The sequence below is a fragment of the Coregonus clupeaformis genome, chromosome 30 (genome assembly GCF_020615455.1).
Source record: "Coregonus clupeaformis isolate EN_2021a chromosome 30, ASM2061545v1, whole genome shotgun sequence".
NCBI classification, from domain to species: domain Eukaryota; kingdom Metazoa; phylum Chordata; class Actinopteri; order Salmoniformes; family Salmonidae; genus Coregonus; species Coregonus clupeaformis.
Window position 1 is genome coordinate 49334921 of NC_059221.1, and position 19546 is coordinate 49354466.

The 19546-nt window shown below is 46.9% G+C and overlaps 1 protein-coding gene across 9 annotated transcripts in view; it reads left to right on the forward strand.

Annotated features, from left to right (window-relative positions):
- The window catches only part of spag17 (sperm associated antigen 17), a 45511-nt gene that overhangs the window by 25653 nt on the left and 312 nt on the right, over positions 1-19546 (forward strand). For 7 of the 9 annotated variants that reach the window (XM_045209638.1, XM_045209642.1, XM_045209644.1 and 4 more), the window contains 18 exons: positions 2684-2841; positions 3034-3231; positions 5372-5532; positions 5688-5818; positions 5929-6062; positions 6304-6486; positions 9192-9305; positions 10250-10298; positions 10413-10497; positions 11321-11374; positions 11473-11578; positions 11889-11982; positions 12129-12224; positions 15146-15279; positions 16660-16841; positions 17019-17079; positions 17240-17387; positions 17680-17829. In XM_045209638.1, the coding sequence (XP_045065573.1) occupies positions 2684-2841; positions 3034-3231; positions 5372-5532; positions 5688-5818; positions 5929-6062; positions 6304-6486; positions 9192-9305; positions 10250-10298; positions 10413-10497; positions 11321-11374; positions 11473-11578; positions 11889-11982; positions 12129-12224; positions 15146-15279; positions 16660-16841; positions 17019-17079; positions 17240-17387; positions 17680-17829 (2238 nt within the window). Of the gene's footprint in view, positions 1-2683; positions 2842-3033; positions 3232-5371; positions 5533-5687; positions 5819-5928; positions 6063-6303; positions 6487-9191; positions 9306-10249; positions 10299-10412; positions 10498-11320; positions 11375-11472; positions 11579-11888; positions 11983-12128; positions 12225-15145; positions 15280-16659; positions 16842-17018; positions 17080-17239; positions 17388-17679; positions 17830-19546 lie in introns of those variants that run through there. The other 2 variants (XM_045209640.1, XM_045209645.1) reach the window with 2 other exon arrangements.

The window sequence follows — 19546 nt, forward strand, 5'->3', positions numbered from 1 at the left end:
GAGAGGGCGTCCGCATTGCTGTGGTGCTTGCCAGCCTGCTCTCTCTTCAACTCCTCCACCTCTAGGACCAGGGACTCAGCCTCCTGTTGTCTCTCCTTGAGTTTCTTACTGAACGCATCAGCCTTGGTTTTAGCAGAGTTTAGCTTTTGTTGAGCAGCTTTCAGTTCCTTCTCTCTCTCTGCCTCCGCATTCTTCATCTTGTTCTCCAACACCTTGTACTTCTCCTCTGCCTTCTTCTGGACCTCCTTACTACTGCGCAGGGTCTCCTCACACTCCTCGATGGTCCTGCGCAGCATCTCCAGCTCCTCCTGTTGCTTATGGAAGGAGCTCTGTTGGAGTTTAGCCTGGAGGATATCTAACTCTTCTGTCTTCATGTCTAACTGTTGCTTTAACAAACGATACCTCTCAGCGGTCCCCTTCAGACCAGACAGTTCTTTGTCCAGATTCTGTAGCTCCGTCTCTGTGTCGGTCTGGGCACCTGCCATCCCTATCAGAGCCCGGGCGGGAGTGAGTAACTCGGAGGATTGCACCGGAGCCTTCCCAGGATGAGTCTTGCCTCTCCGTTTCCGAGGTACTCGGGTTATCCTCTCCTGAGACTCTCTCCAGAGTGGGTAAAAGGCTGGGCAGTCTCGTCCAATTAGGACAGGGACGGGGAGGGAATCAACCACCCCCGCCGTCGTGTGTATGGTTCCCCGTGTGCTGGTCATTGTAAGTTCAGTAATGGGGTATTCTCTGGTGTCCCCATGGACACAGGAAACTGGGAGGACTTTCCCCGGGGTCAGACACGTTGGGCCCACCAAATCCTTACGCACCAGGGTGGCCCGGCTACCAGAATCCAGTAAGGCCTCCACATCATGGTGATTCACAGTTACCGGGCAGGTGGGGGGTCGATCTGGGCCGCCATCTACGACTCCCAAGAGCGAGGCAAAACGGTGTGTGGGTGCTGAGCTGGAGGACTCCGCAGTGGGCATAGGTTCATCGGCTGGTTTCCCACACTGCCAGGAGATATGTCCCATCTCCCCACACCGGTAACACTGTCGAGTTTCCCCCTCCTGGTGTACTCTTCTTGGACCCGCCTGGTTTCTGGCTCCCCCTGGAGCCGGGATAAGTCCTGACGTGGCTGGGTTCGAGACCTTGGGGTCCTTTGGACGGGTTCTTCCCATTTGTGGTGGGGCCGCACTCCTGGGGTCTTTTCGGGAAGCATTCAGCATCTCCGCTGTGGCCTGGTACTTTTCCACAGCTTCCACGGTCAGATCAGCCGTGGTCAAGGCCTGTTGACTGATGAACCGTTTTGCCTCATAAGGCAGGGCGCGTAGGTAACGATCCACCACAACGGCCTCCACCACCGCCGCTGCTGTATTCCTCTGCGGATCCAGCCATTTCCTTGCGATTCGGACAAGTTCATGCATCTGCGCCCGAGGAGGTTGGTCTGGTTGGAAGGTCCAGCTGTGAAAGCGCTGGGCCATACCAAACTTTGTGAGTCCATATCTGCTGAGGATCTCAGACTTCAGGGCATCATAGTCAGTAACCTGGTCAGGGCCCAGGTCCCGGACAGCATTCAGCGATTCCCCGGTTAGAAAGGGGGCTAACAGACCAACCCACTGTTGCTTGGGCCAGGCTTCCCTAGTGGCCGTGGCCTCAAATGCATGCAGGTATGCCTCAATGTCATCGGTAGCTCCCATCTTAGATATAAAGTCACTTGCCTTTATTGGGCGGGTATTTTGGACCACCCTCTGTCTCTGCAACTGCAATTCCTCTGCCTTCAGAAGGTTGGCTTTCTTTTGCTCCTCCAAGAGAGCCACGTTTGCTTGCATCTGGGCTTGCTGGCCAGCAACAAGGGCTTTCAATATGTCCTCCATTTCAGTCGGCGGGGAGCCTACGGCCAACTTGGAAAACTGGGTGATCAAACCTTCGGTATCCTCCTCTGACATGCACTATTAACGCTTGAGCGTGCCCGTATTCTCCACCATCTGTGACGTCACGAGAGGCTACACAGCTTTCAGCGGGATTGCTCAAGTAGTGCAAGGAGACAAGGTTCAAACAAAACAAGGATTTTATTATAGGTCTTGGGAAATTAACGAAAATATAACAAAATTCTGTTCTCTTGTGGCTCTTTAAGGGTTAACAGTTCAGGGATGTCTCTTCCACATCCAAAATCATAATTCTCACTCGCTCAGATAACTTTTCCCCAGCCTTACTGTAGTCCACGTTGCAGCTAGTGGCCAACCCAGCAAAAAGTCCTTCCAAATGTCTCTCACGTATTTCCACAGGTGCATATATCCAAAGGTGAGTATTTCCCAAAGGTAAGTATCTCCAAATCCTTATATTCCTCATGGAAGTGGACGTGCAGCACTCTTGTCCTCCAGAGAGCCCAGGTTGGAGACTGTGTCTCTTCACCCCCCACACACTCCCTCAGTGTGTCTCTTCCCTTCCCAAACCTTCAGCTCATCAGCTCCTGATTTGTTTCAGCTGCGTGGGAAGATTGGCCATAGAGGGGTGGAGTTCCCGACCATACCAGCAGATGGAGCCATAGCTGTCTGGGTTTGCAGCCACCTCAGGGGGATGTAACGTCCCTCCAGGACACAGCCTCTCGTGACATCACAGTTGTGTTACCAGGACAGAGACAACAGTGTGTGTAGGAAGGACGGTGCGTGGTGTGATAATGTATACGTTGTGTTACCAGGGGAGAGGTCCAGCAGCAGTGTCTGTCATAAGGAGAAGGTGGTGATGGTGGAGCGGCTGGGGTTTGCCACGGTAGCCATGTTCAGCGAGGACAGGTCCTGCAAAGTGTTCTTTGGAGACGGAAGCGTCGTCACCGCCACCTGCAACGGAGCCTACCACGTAAGAGAAACCGGGGGTGAATGTTAAATGTCCCTCCTCCATTCCTCCCGTCCTCTTCCCACCTCCTTCTCAAAATGTAGAGCGCATCGGAGGAGAAGATCCAAGCTTCTTTTCACGAGTCTACCAAATGACTGTGTTCTGAGGTGCTATATCCATTCTAGGTGACTCTCCATGTCCCTGTGTCCCCTCTAGGTGTACCCGTCCAGTGTAGGTCTGCTGTTGATCAACCAGGACGGTAGTTGTGTGTACAGGTCCGACCCTGAGCACAGCCCAACCCTGAGTCTGGCCAGCTGGAGTCCCAGAGAGCAGCCAGGCAGCTACAGGATGGACCACACCTCCACCTCAGACACACTGTGTGAGGTCACAGACCACCACGGGAACCTCTTCCAGGTGGGCCAGTTCTAAACGCGTCCCAAATGACACCCCTGTTCCCTATACAGTGAGGGAAAAAAGTATTTGATCCCCTGCTGATTTTGTACGTTTGCCCACTGACAAAGAAATGATCAGTATATCATTTTAATGGTAGATTTATTTGAACAGTGAGAGACAGAATAACAACAAAAAATCCAGAAAAACGCATGTCAAAAATGTTATAAATTGATTTGCATTTTAATGAGGGAAATAAGTATTTGACCCCCTCTCAATCAGAAAGATTTCTGGCTCCCAGGTGTCTTTTATACAGGTAACGTGCTGAGATTAGGAGCACACTCTTAAAGGGAGTGCTCCTAATCTCAGTTTGTTACCTGTATAAAAGACACCTGTCCACAGAAGCAATCAATCAATCAGATTCCAAACTCTCCACCATGGCCAAGACCAAAGAGCTCTCCAAGGATGTCAGGGACAAGATTGTAGACCTACACAAGGCTGGAATGGGCTACAAGACCATCGCCAATCAATCAATCAATCAATCAATTTTATTTTATATAGCCCTTCTTACATCAGCTAATATCTCGAAGTGCTGTACAGAAACCCAGCCTAAAACCCCAAACAGCTAGTAATGCAGGTGTAGAAGCCAAGCAGCTTGGTGAGAAGGTGACAACAGTTGGTGCGATTATTCGCAAATGGAAGAAACACAAAAGAACTGTCAATCTCCCTCGGCCTGGGGCTCCATGTAAGATCTCACCTCGTGGAGTTGCAATGATCATGACAACGGTGAGGAATCAGCCCAGAACTACACGGGAGGATCTTGTCAATGATCTCAAGGCAGCTGGGACCATAGTCACCAAGAAAACAATTGGTAACACACTACTCCGTGAAGGACTGAAATCCTGCAGCGCCCGCAAGGTCCCCCTGCTTAAGAAAGCACATATACAGGGCCATCTGAAGTTTGCCAATGAACATCTGAATGATTCAAAGGAGAACTGGGTGAAAGTGTTGTGGTCAGATGAGACCAAAATGGAGCTCTATGGCATCAGCTCAACTCGCCGTGTTTGGAGGAGGAGAAATGCTGCCTATGACCCCAAGAACACTATCCCCACCGTCAAACATGGAGGTGGAAACATTATGCTTTGGGGGTGTTTTTCTGCTAAGGGGACAGGACAACTTCACCGCATCAAAGGGACGATGGACGGGGCCATATACCGTCAAATCTTGGGTGAGAACCTCCTTCCCTCAGCCAGGGCATTGAAAATGGTTTGTGGATGCGTATTCCAGCATGACAATGACCCAAAACACACATCTAAGGCAACAAAGGAGTGGCTCAAGAAGAGGCACATTAAGGTCCTGGAGTGGCCTAACCAGTCTCCAGACCTTAATTCCATAGAAAATCTGTGGAGGGAGCTGAATGTTCTAGTTGCCAAACGTCAGCCTCGAAACCTTAATGACTTGGAGAAGATCTGCAAAGAGGAGTGGGACAAAATCCCTCCTGAGATGTGTGCAAACCTGGTGGCCAACTACAAGAAACGTCTGACCTCTGTGATTGCCAACAAGGGTTTTGCCACCAAGTACTAAGTCATGTTTTGCAGAGGGGTCAAATACTTATTTCCCTAATTAAAATGCAAATCAATTTATAACATTTATGACATGCGTTTTTCTGGATTTTGTTGTTGTTATTCTGTCTCTCACTGTTCAAATAAACCTACCATTAAAATTATAGACTGATCATGTCTTTGTCAGTTGGCAAACGTACAAAATCAGCAGGGGATCAAATACTTTTTTCCCTCACTGTATATAGTGCACTACTTATAGCCTGGTCCCAGATCTGTTTGTGCTGTCTTGCCATTTGGCTTGACGATGACCATAGGATTTGGCAAGACAGCACAAACAGATCTGGGACCAGGGCATAAGGCACTGACCATAATTTGTGCACTATATAAGGAATAGGGTGAGATTCCAGACAGTTTGTTTTCCCATCAGCCCAAGTGTTCAGAGGATTATTGTACGATACACTGAACTCTGCAAGCCCCGGGAATTTTCATTTTGAAAACTTGTTTGACAAAGTGGATTAGGAAACATCACTGTAGGATTCATAGGGCATTTGTAGGGCATGGTGGAGTTATAGTATCAGTGTATCAAATCTTCCTGTGTGCAGGTGATGAAGGATGGCCGGACGTCAGTGGAGATCTCTAGCCCTCTGGACAGCAGAGTGGAAGAGGAAGAGATGGAGGAGGAAGAGATGGAGGAGGAAGGAGGGCATCCAGAAGAGAGAGAGTTGGCCAAGCATTATATTGGACGTAAAGTCCACATTCCAAGGTAGGCTTCAGTAACTCTGCGCCCCATCTGTACAGCGTAACTAGTTTTTTTATTCCAATGTCCCCCAGTTAGGCACCTTTTTACCCCTTTAGTGTTCCAGCTGGGCTGAAGCATGATGGGTACTCTCATTCTCTATATCCATAATAAACATCCAGGTTGTTCATGGCCCATGAGGATGGTTCAGGCACAGAGCTGCTGTACTCTCAGACAGTAGAGGAACGTCTGTATGAGGACTACTCTGACCCTGCTGTCGCCCTGCTTAAAGAACCCCTCCCAGACCTACAGGGTAGGATTCCATCCATTTCCAATCATGTTGGCTGTACTCTACCTCCATAGACCTGTGTTTCCTCCTTGTTGACCCATAGACACGTCTGTGGTCTCCTCCCTGTCCTGCAGGTGTGCTGGGTATAACGGTGCTGAGACCCTGTCTTCAGGACGTGTGGTCCAGATGGGTCATCCAGAAACAAAACAAGGATATCATCCCCACTAACCTCAAGTCCCGCCGCTGGGACAACTTCCCCTCAGTAGAGGTAGACAGACAGAGAAAATGAAAGAGAAAATGCACTTGAAATAGACGCGTAAAGTATTAGCAAATCATGCTAGTTTTCACGTTTACTTGAATTTAAGGTCATTTTATGCATGGTCAAAACAAACACACTTTAGTCATAGGGTGTAATGATTTTGATGCCTTCAAAATTATAATAAAATAAACCACTTTATGCCCTAAAAAAAACTATTCTTTAAACATCTACTGTACACCACCCCCCCCAGAGGAAGACGCCAGGCCCTCCGTTCGGGACCACCCTGGGCCGGGGTCTGACCCTGAGAGAGAAGCCTGTTTCTGAGGCCTGCAGGCCCGTGCTGAGCTGTCCTGATACCCTGGAGGTCCGACAGCTGCTCCAGTACCAGCCGGTCAGCAGACAACTCCGCAGGACTCTGGAGTCACGCCTCAGGGTACAGCACTATAGCTCACTGCTATGTGGATTCTTTCACGCCGTCTCCATTAAAGCAGCTTTAACCCAGTGTAGAAGCAGATATAGTCCAATGTCAGGCCATAATCATAATTATTATTTGGTGGGTGCTTATATTGCTCCTATTTCACAAATGTACAAGTGTGTATTATACAGTGGCTTGCGAAAGTATTCACCCCCCTTGGCATTTTTCCTATATTGTTGCCTTACAACCTGGAATTTTTGGGGGGGTTTGTATCATTTGATTTACACAACATGCCTACCACTTTGAAGGTGCAAAATAATTTTTATTGTGAAACAAACAAGAAATAAGACAAAAAAAACAGAAAACTTGAGCGTGCATAACTATTCACCCCCCCAAAGTCAATACTTTGTAGAGCCGCCTTTTGCAGCAATTACAGCTGCAAGTCTCTTGGGGTATGTCTCTATAAGCTTGGCACATCTAGCCACTGGGATTTTTGCCCATTCTTCAAGGCAAAACTGCTCCAGCTCCTTCAAGTTGGATGGGTTCCGCTGGTGTACAGCAATCTTTAAGTCATACCACAGATTCTCAATTGGATTGAGGTCTGGGCTTTGACTAGGCCATTCCTAGACATTTAAATGTTTCCCCTTAAACCACTCAAGTGTTGCTTTAGCAGTATGCTTAGGGTCATTGTCCTGCTGGAAGGTGAACCTCCGTCCCAGTCTCAAATCTCTGGAAGACTGAAACAGGTTTCCCTCAAGAATTTCCCTGTATTTAGCACCATCCATCATTCCTTTAATTCTGACCAGTTTCCCAGTCCCTGCCGATGAAAAACATCCCCACAGCATGATGCTGCCACCACCATGCTTCACTGTGGGGATGGTGTTACATTTACATTTTAGTCATTTAGCAGACGCTCTTATCAGTGTTCTCGGGGTGATGAGAGGTGTTGGGTTTGCGCCAGACATAGCGTTTTCCTTGATTGCATAAAAGCTCAATGTTAGTCTCATCTGACCAGAGTACCTTCTTCCATATGTTTGGGGAGTCTCCCACATGCCTTTTGGCGAACCCCAAACGTGTTTGCTTATTTTTTTCTTTAAGCAATGGCTTTTTTCTGGCCACTCTTCCGTAAAGCCCAGCTCTGTGGAGTGTACGGCTTAAAGTGGTCCTATGGACAGATACTCCAATCTCCGCTGTGGAGCTTTGCAGCTCCTTCAGGGTTATCTTTGGTCTCTTTGTTGCCTCTGATTAATGCCCTCCTTGCCTGGTCCGTGAGTTTTGGTGGGCGGCCCTCTCTTGGAGGCTCGCATCTACTACAAGACCATGGTGCTTGCCTACGGAGCTGTGAGGGGAATGGCACCTCCTTACCTTCAGGCTCTGATCAGACCCTACACCCAAACGAGGGCACTACGTTCATCCACCTCTGGCCTGCTAGCTCCCCTACCTCTACGGAAGCACAGTTCCTGCTCAGCCCAGTCAAAGCTATTTGCTGCTCTGGCACCCCAATGGTGGAACAAGCTCCCCCACGACGCCAGGACAGCGGAGTCACTGACCACCTTCCGGAGACACTTGAAACCCTACCTCTTTAAGGAATACCTGGAATAGTATAAAGTAATCCTTCTACTCCCCCACCCCCCCATAAAAAAAAAAAGAAATACAAAACAAGTGGTTGTCCCACTGGCTATCATAAGTTGAATGCACCAATTTGTAAGTCGCTCTGGATAAGAGTGTCTGCTAAATGATGTAAATGTAAATGTTGTGGTGCCATATTCTTTCAATTTTTTAATAATGGATTTAATGGTGCTCCGTGGGATGTTAAAAGTTTCGGATATTTTTTTATAACCCAACCCTGATCTGTACTTCTCCACAACTTTGTCCCTGACCTGTTTGGAGAGCTCCTTGGTCTTCATGGTGCCGCTTGCTTGGTGGTGCCCCTTGTTTAGTGGTGCCCCTTGCTTAGTGGTGTTGCAGACTCTGGGGCCTTTCAGAACAGGTGTATATATACTGAGATCATGTGACACTTAGATTGCACACAGGTGGACTTTATTTAACTAATTATGTGACTTCTGAAGGTAATTGGTTGCACCATATCTTATTTAGGGGCTTCATAGCAAAGGGGGTGAATACATATGCACGCACCACTTTTCCGTTATTTATTTGTTCGAATTTTCTGAAACAAGTTTTTTTTTTTTATGTCACTTCACCAATTTGGACTATTTTGTGTATGTCCATTACATGAAATCCAAATAAAAATCAATTTAAATTACAGGTTGTAATGCAACAAAATAGGAAAAACGCCAAGGGGGATGAATACTTTTGCAAGGCACTGTATGCATGTGTGAATTGGAAATGTGTTTTGTTGCATATCCCAACTCCCCCTGAGACACTCTCAGAGAGTAGGGTCACAGCCAGGGTCAGACATTATTAACAGCGACCCTGGAGCAGTTAGGGCTAAGTGCCTTGCTCAAGGGCACATCAACATATTTCTTTCACATTGTCAGCTCAGGGATTCGAACCAGAGACCTTTCAGTTGCTGTCCCAATGCTCTAACTGCTAGGCTATCTTAATATAGATGTTCCATCACAACATGTGTTTGGTATGTGGTGTAATCTGTATGTCAACATGCGGTCCCCCTCCTGTACCTGGTCTTGTCTCAACATTTGGTCCCCCTCCTGTACCTGGTCTTGTCTCAACATGTGGTCCTCCTCCTGTACCTGGTATTGTAGGAGTACATGGAGCAGGTTGTCCAGAGAGAGAACCTGTCAGAGAAGATGCAGTTGAAGGACCCTCGTACTGAGGAGGAGAAGGTCCACGCTGCTGACCTGCTCAAACTGGTCCTGGTGAGTAAGTACACGATCACACACGCACACGCACACGCACACACACACACACACACACACACACACACACACACACACACACACACACACACACACACACACACACACACACACACACACACACACACACACACACACACACACACACACACACACACACACACACACACACACACACACACACACACACACGTACTGAGGAGGAGAAGGTCCATGCTACTGACCTGCTCAAATATGTCAGTATTACTCAGGTACTGTAGTATGAAGTTACTTAGGTGCTGAAGTATTATGTTACTCGGGTGCTGTAGTGTACTGTTACTCGGGTACTGTAGTATTCTGTTACTCAGGTGCTGTAGTATTCTGTTACTCAGGTGCTGTAGTATTCTGTTACTCAGGTGCTGTAGTATTCTGTTACTCAGGTGCTGTAGTATTCTGTTACTCAGGTGCTGTAGTATTCTGTTACTCAGGTGCTGTAGTATTCTGTTACTCAGGTGCTGTAGTATTCTGTTACTCAGGTGCTGTAGTATTCTGTTACTCAGGTGCTGTAGTATTCTGTTACTCAGGTGCTGTAGTATTCTGTTACTCAGGTGCTGTAGTATTCTGTTACTCAGGTGCTGTAGTATTCTGTTACTCAGCTGCTGTAGTATTATGTTACTCAGGTGCTGTAGTATTCTGTTACTCAGGTGCTGTAGTATTCTGTTACTCAGGTGCTGTAGTATTCTGTTACTCAGCTGCTGTAGTATTCTGTTACTCAGGTGCTGTAGTATTCTGTTACTCAGCTGCTGTAGTATTCTGTTACTCAGGTGCTGTAGTATTCTGTTACTCAGCTGCTGTAGTATTCTGTTACTCAGGTGCTGTAGTATTCTGTTACTCAGGTGCTGTAGTATTCTGTTACTCAGGTGCTGTAGTATTCTGTGACACCATGTGCATTTCTTCTTCCTCAGTCACTTCCAGAGTCAGAGAACCCCACTATAGAGAACAGAATCTTCCCCGGTGAGTCCTTCATTTTGGCTTGGAGATTATTTCCTAGCTGTAGCAATGAATTGGAGTAAGGGAAAAGGAATGGTGAGTTGAATAGGGAGTGTGTTTGTGTTTGTTCCACCCCAGTGGATGTAGCCACCATGTACACCCAGGCACTGATGACTCCAGCCCTGCAGACTGAGGCCTCTCTCTCAGAGAAAGACACAGACAGGTGGGTCAGAACTAGCCTGGTCCTAGATCAGTGTCATAACTAGCCTGGTCCTAGATCTGTATCATGTGGTCCTCTGTAGCTCAATTGGTAGAGCATGGCGCTTGTAACGCCAGGGTAGTGGGTTCGATCCCCGGGACCACCCATACGTAAAAATGTATGCACACATGACTGTAAGTCGCTTTGGATAAAAGCGTCTGCTAAATGGCATATTATTATTATAACTACATCTGTATCATAACTAACCTGATCCTAGATCTGTATCATTACTAGATCTGTATCAATACGAGATATGTATCATAACTAGCCTGGTCCTAGATCATTATCATAACTAGCCTGATCCTAGATATGTTTCATAACTATATCTGTATCATAACTAGCCTGATCCTAGATCTGTATCATAACTAGATCTGCATCATAACTAGCCTGCTCCTAGATCTGTATCCTAACTAGATCTGTATCATAACTTGCCTGATCCTAGATCTGTATCCTAACTAGATCTGTATCATAACTAGCCTGCTCCTAGATCTGTATCCTAACTAGATCTGTATCATAACTATATCTGTATCATAACTAGCCTGATCCTATATCTGTATCATAACTAGCCTGATCCTAGATCTGTATCATAACTAGCCTGATCCTAGATCTGTATCCTAACTAACCTGATCTTAGATCTGTAGGTCATCTTTCTCACGAGTCTCTTATTAGTTGCTATCTTATCTTATCCCTGTACTAATGGGCTTAGTTAAGCTGTGAACATAAACATCTCCAGCTTTTGAACCTTTTCCATTATCTTATCATCATATTACAATCTGCTGGTTTACAGCTTCAGTGAAGAGGCACAGGAAACTATGTGGAAGAGCAGGATAGAGCAACACAGGTAACTAACTAACTGCTCTGTATCGTAGAGCTGACATAGTTGACATTCCCATCTTTTCCCAGGAATATTTATGCTATTAATGTTGCTGTACTGTTCAGACAGGAGCTGGACCAGGAGAAGATGTACAGAGAGGCTCTAAGGAACAGAATCATTCCTCCGTATTTCCACTCAGAGAAAGGAGCAGGTTTTGAGTACTCAGAGGAGGTGACAGAGCTTTCCCATCAATTGATTGTATTCAGCAAAGCTACGTAATGCCTGTTAACAGTTCCATTAGATTCATTAATACGCTTCGATTGTCCCACAGCCCAGCCAGTCAATTTATAAACTTCATCTCCCCTGGAAAAGAGTGTCTAGACAATATTTCCCCATGCTACTAGCCTAGCATTTGGTTTGGTACAGAGAGGGTTAATATAAGCTTCACTGTGTACCTCTCCGACTTGTGCAACATATTGTAGATTGTATTCAGCTCAGCTACTGTACGTGTATAAAACAACTATCTGTGTTTTCCTGTCAGGTCCCTGATATGAGATCTCTGTCTCAGGACCTTCCTCCGTTCCCCAAGACTCCCAACTCCCAGAACTACCTCAAGGATGCCCCACGAGAGACAGGTTAAAACTAGGCTACATTTATAACAATACTAATGATGTTGATTATACAGTATTTAAGCATCTTTTAAAGCATTGTGTAATTTTATCCTTCATTAAGAAAGTGACCCTGTTTTGCATGTTATTTGTTTTTGTGTGTGTTCTTGAAGCAGCCCAGCGACCTCTGAACCCCACGCCCTCTCACGCAGCAGGAAGTGATGCGCTGCCTGTCAGGAGACCCACCAACCCCACCCCTCAAACTGCAGGTCTGCTCAGTACACGTCTTAGACTTGGGTTAGTGTTAGAGTTAGGGTAAGAGTGGCGACAGCTAGTCTTACTGGGGTCCGAGACATAACGAAAAAGACATTACAGACAAAATACTTTACAATTGACATACATTTAAAAACATTAACATGTAGTGTGTGTGTGTGTGTGTATGTGCATCTATCAGTTCCACATACATGTTAGTACATACACACAACAAGTAGGTCACATGGGGGAGAGGCATGGAGCCGTGAGGTGTTGCTATATTAGTTTTTTGAAACCAGGTTTGCTGTTCCTTGCTCTATATACAGAGGGGGAAAGTATTTAGTCAGCCACCAATTGTGCAAGTTCTCCCACTTAAAAAGATGAGAGAGGCCTGTAATCATTCATTCATCATAGGTACACGTCAACTATGACAGACAAATTGAGAAAAGAAAATCCAGAAAATCACATTGTAGGATTTTTTATGAATTTATTTGCAAATTATGGTGGAAAATAAGTATTTGGTCACCTACAAACAAGCAAGATTTCTGGCTCTCACAGACCTGTAACTTCTTCTTTAAGAGGCTCCTCTGTCCTCCACTCGTTACCTGTATTAATGGCACCTGTTTGAACTTGTTATCAGTATAAAAGACACCTGTCCACAACCTCAAACAGTCACACTCCAAACTCCACTATGGCCAAGACCAAAGAGCTGTCAAAGGACACCAGAAACAAAATTGTAGACCTGCACCAGGCTGGGAAGACTGAATCTGCAATAGGTAAGCAGCTTGGTTTGAAGAAATCAACTGTGGGAGCAATTATTAGGAAATGGAAGACATACAAGACCACTGATAATCTCCCTCGATCTGGGGCTCCACGCAAGATCTCACCCCGTGGGGTCAAAATGATCACAAGAACGGTGAGCAAAAATCCCAGAACCACACGGGGGGACCTAGTGAATGACCTGCAGAGAGCTGGGACCAAAGTAACAAAGCCTACCATCAGTAACACACTACGCCGCCAGGGACTCAAATCCTGCAGTACGAGACGTGTCCCCCTGCTTAAGCCAGTACATGTCCAGGCCCGTCTGAAGTTTGCTAGAGTGCATTTGGATGATCCAGAAGAGGATTGGGAGAATGTCATATGGTCAGATGGAACCAAAATAGAACCTTTTGGTAAAAACTCAACTCGTCGTGTTTGGAGGACAAAGAATGCTGAGTTGCATCCAAAGAACACCATACCTACTGTGAAGCATGGGGGTGGAAACATCATGCTTTGGGGCTGTTTTTCTGCAAAGGGACCAGGATGACTGATCCGTGTAAAGGAAAGAATGAATGGGGCCATGTATCGTGAGATTTTGAGTGAAAACCTCCTTCCATCAGCAAGGGCATTGAAGATGAAACGTGGCTGGGTCTTTCAGCATGACAATGATCCCAAACACACCGCCCGGGCAACGAAGGAGTGGCTTCGTAAGAAGCATTTCAAGGTCCTGGAGTGGCCTAGCCAGTCTCCAGATCTCAACCCCCATAGAAATTCTTTGGAGGGAGTTGAAAGTCTGTGTTGCCCAGCGACAGCCCCAAAACATCACTGCTCTAGAGGAGATCTGCATGGAGGAATGGGCCAAAATACCAGCAACAGTGTGTGAAAACCTTGTGAAGACTTACAGAAAACGTTTGACCTGTGTCATTGCCAACAAAGGGTATATAACAAAGTATTGAGAAACTTTTGTTATTGACCAAATACTTATTTTCCACCATAATTTGCAAATAAATTCATAAAATATCCTACAATGTGATTTTCTGGAGAAAAAAATTCTCATTTTGTCTGTCATAGTTGACGTGTACCTATGATGAAAATTACAGGCCTCTCTCATCTTTTTAAGTGGGAGAACTTGCACAATTGGTGGCTGACTAAATACTTTTTTCCCCACTGTAAGATGGAAGGAAGTTCCATGCACTCATGGCTCTGTATAATACTGTACTTGAATTAAAATTAGAGGAGAACAGATAATGATCAAATATGTTTATGAAAAATATTAGAAAAATGCGAATACATTTCCAGGCAGACTACCAAGTTTTATTTCCTCACGTGTTTCGCGCTGTGGTTGCCAGGCGAGCTCGCTCATTCCACCCACACTGCTACTAAGCCAGGCAGGTACAGAACTGACTGATTAGGCGCCACCAAACATCACATCGATAGCTAAACTGCCGGGCAAATGTAGATTCAACCCTGCCTTTTGTGCGTATGGAAAATATCTAGGATATTTTATTTCAACTCATGAAACATGGGACCAACACTTTACATGTTGCGTTTTATATTTTAGTTTAATGTAATTTACCCACCTTTTTACCACTACATCACTGGTCCCAACCAACCCCCACTGTGTGAGGTGCAAAAGCATGCGTCAGACTTTGACATTGTGAGCCTGGGTGAATCAGCAGCCCTGAAGAGACACATGAAGGGGGAGGAGAAACAAGGCTGCATCCTGCGCTGACGCCCGTTCTACATGATGGGACTTTTTCTCTGCAACAACCTCCAGAGCCCTCTGATTACAATGAAGAGCAAGACATGCCGCTCTGTTCTGTCCAGCTGCAGCTTAACCAGTTAAACTCTGAGTGGTTGTTTTGGGCCCTGTACAAGGCCCGGTGAGTTGGGGGGGATCATCATCAGAAAATAGAAAGTTACATATCATTTGAAAGCTACAGGACTTGTCTTTTTGGAAATATAACTCAAATCTTACTGCTGGCGATGTCATAAGAATCTCCCCACCGCCCATAAAGGCCACAAACACTCATTCACACACACACACTGTGACATACATACACACAGACAAACACTCACTCACATACTCACGCGCACATGTTCACACACTGGTGTTCATCACCCACCCAGTGAGAGGTGCATATGTCGATTGAGGACAGCTCTCATGGTATCTCTACAGTGGAGCAGCAGCATGGTGGTGGGATGGAGCCTGGCAGTACCCAGGTGGACGTGGCAGGGAACCCACGCAGACACAGAGTCAAGCTGCCAGCCTCCATCCTCAGCTCCAAACCCTTCAGCGTGCCCAACCAGCAGGTACCACACACACACACACACACACACACACACACACACACACACACACACACACACTGTGACGTACATACATACACACACACAAACACTCACTCACACACAGACTCACACACACACACACTGTGACGTACATACGTACACACAGACAAACACTCACACACACACACACACACACACACACACACACACACACACACTGTGACGTACATACATACACACACACACAAACATTCACTCGCATACTCACGCGCACAGGTGCACACACTAGTGTTCATCACCCACCCAGTGAGAGGTGCATATGTCGATTGAGGAAATGTTTCTGACTGTAGGTGTGAATGTTGTGAATTGAGTGTGGGCTGGGGGACATATGTGTGGGCTGTGGGACATATGGGGTGTGGGCTGGGGGACATATGTGTGGGCTGTGGGACATATGGGGTATAGGCTGGGGGACATATGGGGTGTGGGCTGGGGGACATATGGGGTGTGGGCTGGGGGACATATGTGTGGGCTGGGGGGACATATGTGTGGGCTGGGGGGACATATGTGGTGTGGGCTGGGGGACATATGGGGTGTGGGCTGGGGGACATATGTGTGGGCTGGGGGTACATATGTGTGGGCTGGGGGACATATGTGTTGGCTGGAGGGACATATGGGGTGTGGGCTGGGGGACAAATGGGGTGTGGGCTGGGGGACATATGTGTGGGCTGGGGGACATATGGGGTGTGGGCTGGGGGACATATGTGTGGGCTGGGGGACATATGGGGTGTGGGCTGGGGGACATTTGGGGTGTGGGCTGGGGGACATATGGGGTGTGGGCTGGGGGACATTTGGGGTGTGGGCTGGGGGACATATGTGTGGGCTGGGGGACATATGTGTAGGCTGGAGGGACATATGGGGTGTGGGCTGGGGGACAAATGGGGTGTGGGCTGGGGGACATATGGGAAGTGTGCTTCATAGTATGTATGTGTGTGACTGACTGAGGCCTAGATGTAATCTGTATCATGGAAGATCTGCGCTACAGCGCGTTTTACATTTTAAGGCAATGTTCCTGCGTTCACGGTAAACGCTGCATATGGCGGCTCAATAGGAAATTACCTTTACATTTCAGTGGCACTATAACGCGGATCTTCCGCGATACGGATTTAATCTAGCTCTGGGTCTTCTGGATGCCACAAGACTGTGTTATCCTGCTGAGCTCAAGACTAGGCAGTAGCCCAGGGAACTAACACAAGTCTTCATGTCCAGGTCAAGGTTGATACACTGAACCACGTCTGTTAACAGTAATGTATCTGTCGTGTCAGTTCTTGTTCCATAACACATAGCTTACTGAGCTAGAGCCTGGCCATTACCATGGGGAGCTAACACAAGTCTGGCTCTCAGTTCCTGTGTGTAGAGGAGCCGGTGAGGAGGAAGGTGAAGACAGTGTCTGTGACGGGGGGGCAGCAGCTCGCCCCGCGGGGGTTTGAGCTCCTCCCAGCAGAGGTCCAGTTTGGGACCCTAAAGGAGGGCTGCACCTACAGCGTCCCGGTGCTCATGAAGAACGTGGGCTTCCACACCTGCAGGTCAGACCAGATACCTACATAGTTAGAAATAGATCCATGAAAATTAGTATGGCTGTTTGTTTGTATAGACATTTCTGTCAAAAATGGTGGTGTGAAAATGAGAAGGTTCAAGGTCTTGGTTGTCGTCAGTGTGTGTTCTGGAAAGTTCAGTGAGTGTTCTGTGTTGTGGTACTTTAGATTCAGCGTGAAACAGCCTTCCCCTGGTACTGGAATCAGAGTCATCTACACCCCTGGACCTGTAAGTTCTACTGAGCAGAGTGATAGTTACTGTAGTCAGCTTTATTCAATATACAAACTGAACATTTCCAATTGTTTTCTTTGAGGATGTTCTAGATTCATGAATTTCATTCCACTTCACTTCCTGATATGACTAAATTGACCTCTGACCCCTGTTGCAGGTGGCTGCTGGGATGAAGACAGAGCTTCAGGTGGAGCTGTATGCCATGGCTATAGGTCTGGAGGAGCCTGCAGAGGGAGAGGTCTACGTCTCACACCACATCCACATCAAGACTGAGAGTGAGATCCTCTACCTGCCTGTCTCAGCTAATATCCTTCTCAAATGGCTTTTAGCCCCACTTTATTTGGATAGTCCCCTACAGATAACTTCCTAGGGTTAGCAATATGTACTATAGAGTTGGTAGCCTTAGTGATGTTTTCATTGTGCCGTGAGAGATCTTCCCTTATTGTACAACAGTACACTAGTGGTGTACAGTATGGTTATAGAATAGCTCAAGTGAGGACATTATTGGTTTTTACAGAGTTAATGGCAAAGGTCAAAGGTTCTCTCAGTGAAAGCAGCGATGGTCTCTGTTGTCCCCTCCTTAACGAGTGGTCTCACCCATCCTCCCTGAGCGTCTGTATGACAGCAGGACCAAGGATCATACCAACTGGCTCCAGACAGGGGTGTCCAAGGTCCGCCTCATCTCCTCCACCCCCTCAGTCAGACGTGGAGTGGTCCTCCCTCACAGACCTCTTCTCTCCACCACCGGTTAGTGATTTACAGTATATGAACACTGGAACTAATCACACTCTAGAATGCCCTTCAAGCCAATCAGAAACGAGTGTTCAACAATGCCATGGTATAAGAACACTGGAACTAATCTCTTACAGATGCAAAGGGCTGTTAAGGGATGTACATTGCATTCGGAAAGTATTTAGACCCCTTCCCTTTTTCCACATTTTGTTACATTACAGCCTTGTTCTAAAATGGATTAAATTGTTTTTTTTCTTCATCAATCTACACACAATCCCCCATAATGACAAAGCAAAAACAGGTTTTTCGAAATTTCTGCAAATGTATTAAAAATAAAAAACGGAAAAATCACATTTACATGTACATTTTTGTCATTTAGCAGACGCTCTTATCCAGAGCGACTTACAGTTAGTGAGTGTATACATTATTATTTTTTATACTGGCCCCCCGTGGGAATCGAACCCACAACCCTGGCATTGCAAACGCCATGCTCTACCAACTGAGCTATTCAGACCTGAGCTTTACTCAGTACTTTGTTGAAACACCTTTAGCAGAGATTACAGCCTCTGAGTCTTCTTGGGTATGATGCTACAAGCTTGGCACACCTGTATTTGGGGAGTTTCTCCCATTCTTCTCTGCAGATCCTCTCAAGCTCTGTCAGGTTGGATGGGGAGCGTCGCTGCACAGCTATTTTCAGGTCTCTCCAGAGATGTTCTATCGGGTTCAAGTCCGGGCTCTGGCTGGGCCACTCAAGGACATTCAGAGACTTGTCCCGAAGCCCCTTCTGCGTTGTCTTGGCTGTGTTCTTAGGGTCGTTGTCCTGTTGGAAGGTGAACCTTCACCCCAGTCGGAGGTCCTGAGAGCTCTGGAGCAGGTTTTCATCAAGGATCTCTCTCTACTTTGCTTCGTTCATCTTTCCCTCGATCCTGACTAGTCTCCCAGTCCCTGCCGCTGAAAAACATCCCCACAGCATGATGCTGCCACCACCATGCTTCACCGTATGGATGGTGCCAGGTTTCCTCCAGACGTGATGCTTGGCGTTCAGGCCAAAGAGTTCAATCTTGGTTTCATCAGACCGGAGAATCTTGTTTCTCATGGTCTGAGAGTCCTTTAGGTGCCTTTTGGCAAACTCCAAGCGGGCTGTCATGTGCCTTTTACTGAGGAATGGCTTCTGTCTGGCCACTCTATCATAAAGGCCTGATTGGTGGAGTGCTGCAGAGATGGTTGCCCTGGAAGGTTCTCCCACCTCCACAGAGGAACTCTGGAGCTCTGTCAGAGTGACCATTGGGTTCTTGGTCACGTCCCTGACCAAGGCCCTTCCCCCCCAATTGCTCAGTTTGGCCGGGCGGCCAGCTCTAGGAAGAGTCTTGGTGGTTCCAAACTTCTTCCATTTATGAATGATTGAGGCCACTTTGTTTTTGGGGACACTTTTTGGTACCCTTCCCCAGATCTGTGCCTCGAAACAATCCTGTCTCGGAGTTCTACGGACAATTACTTCGACCTCATGGCTTGGTTTTTGCTCTGACATGCACTGTCAACTGTGGGACCTTATATAGACAGGTCTGTGCCTTTCCAAATCATGTAAAATCAATTGAATTTACCACAGGTGGACTCCAATCAAATTGTAGAAACTGCTCAAGGATGATCAATGGAAACAGGATGCACCTGAGCTCAATTTCGACTCTCATAGCAAAGGCTCTGAATACTTACGTAAATAAGGCATTTTTGGTTT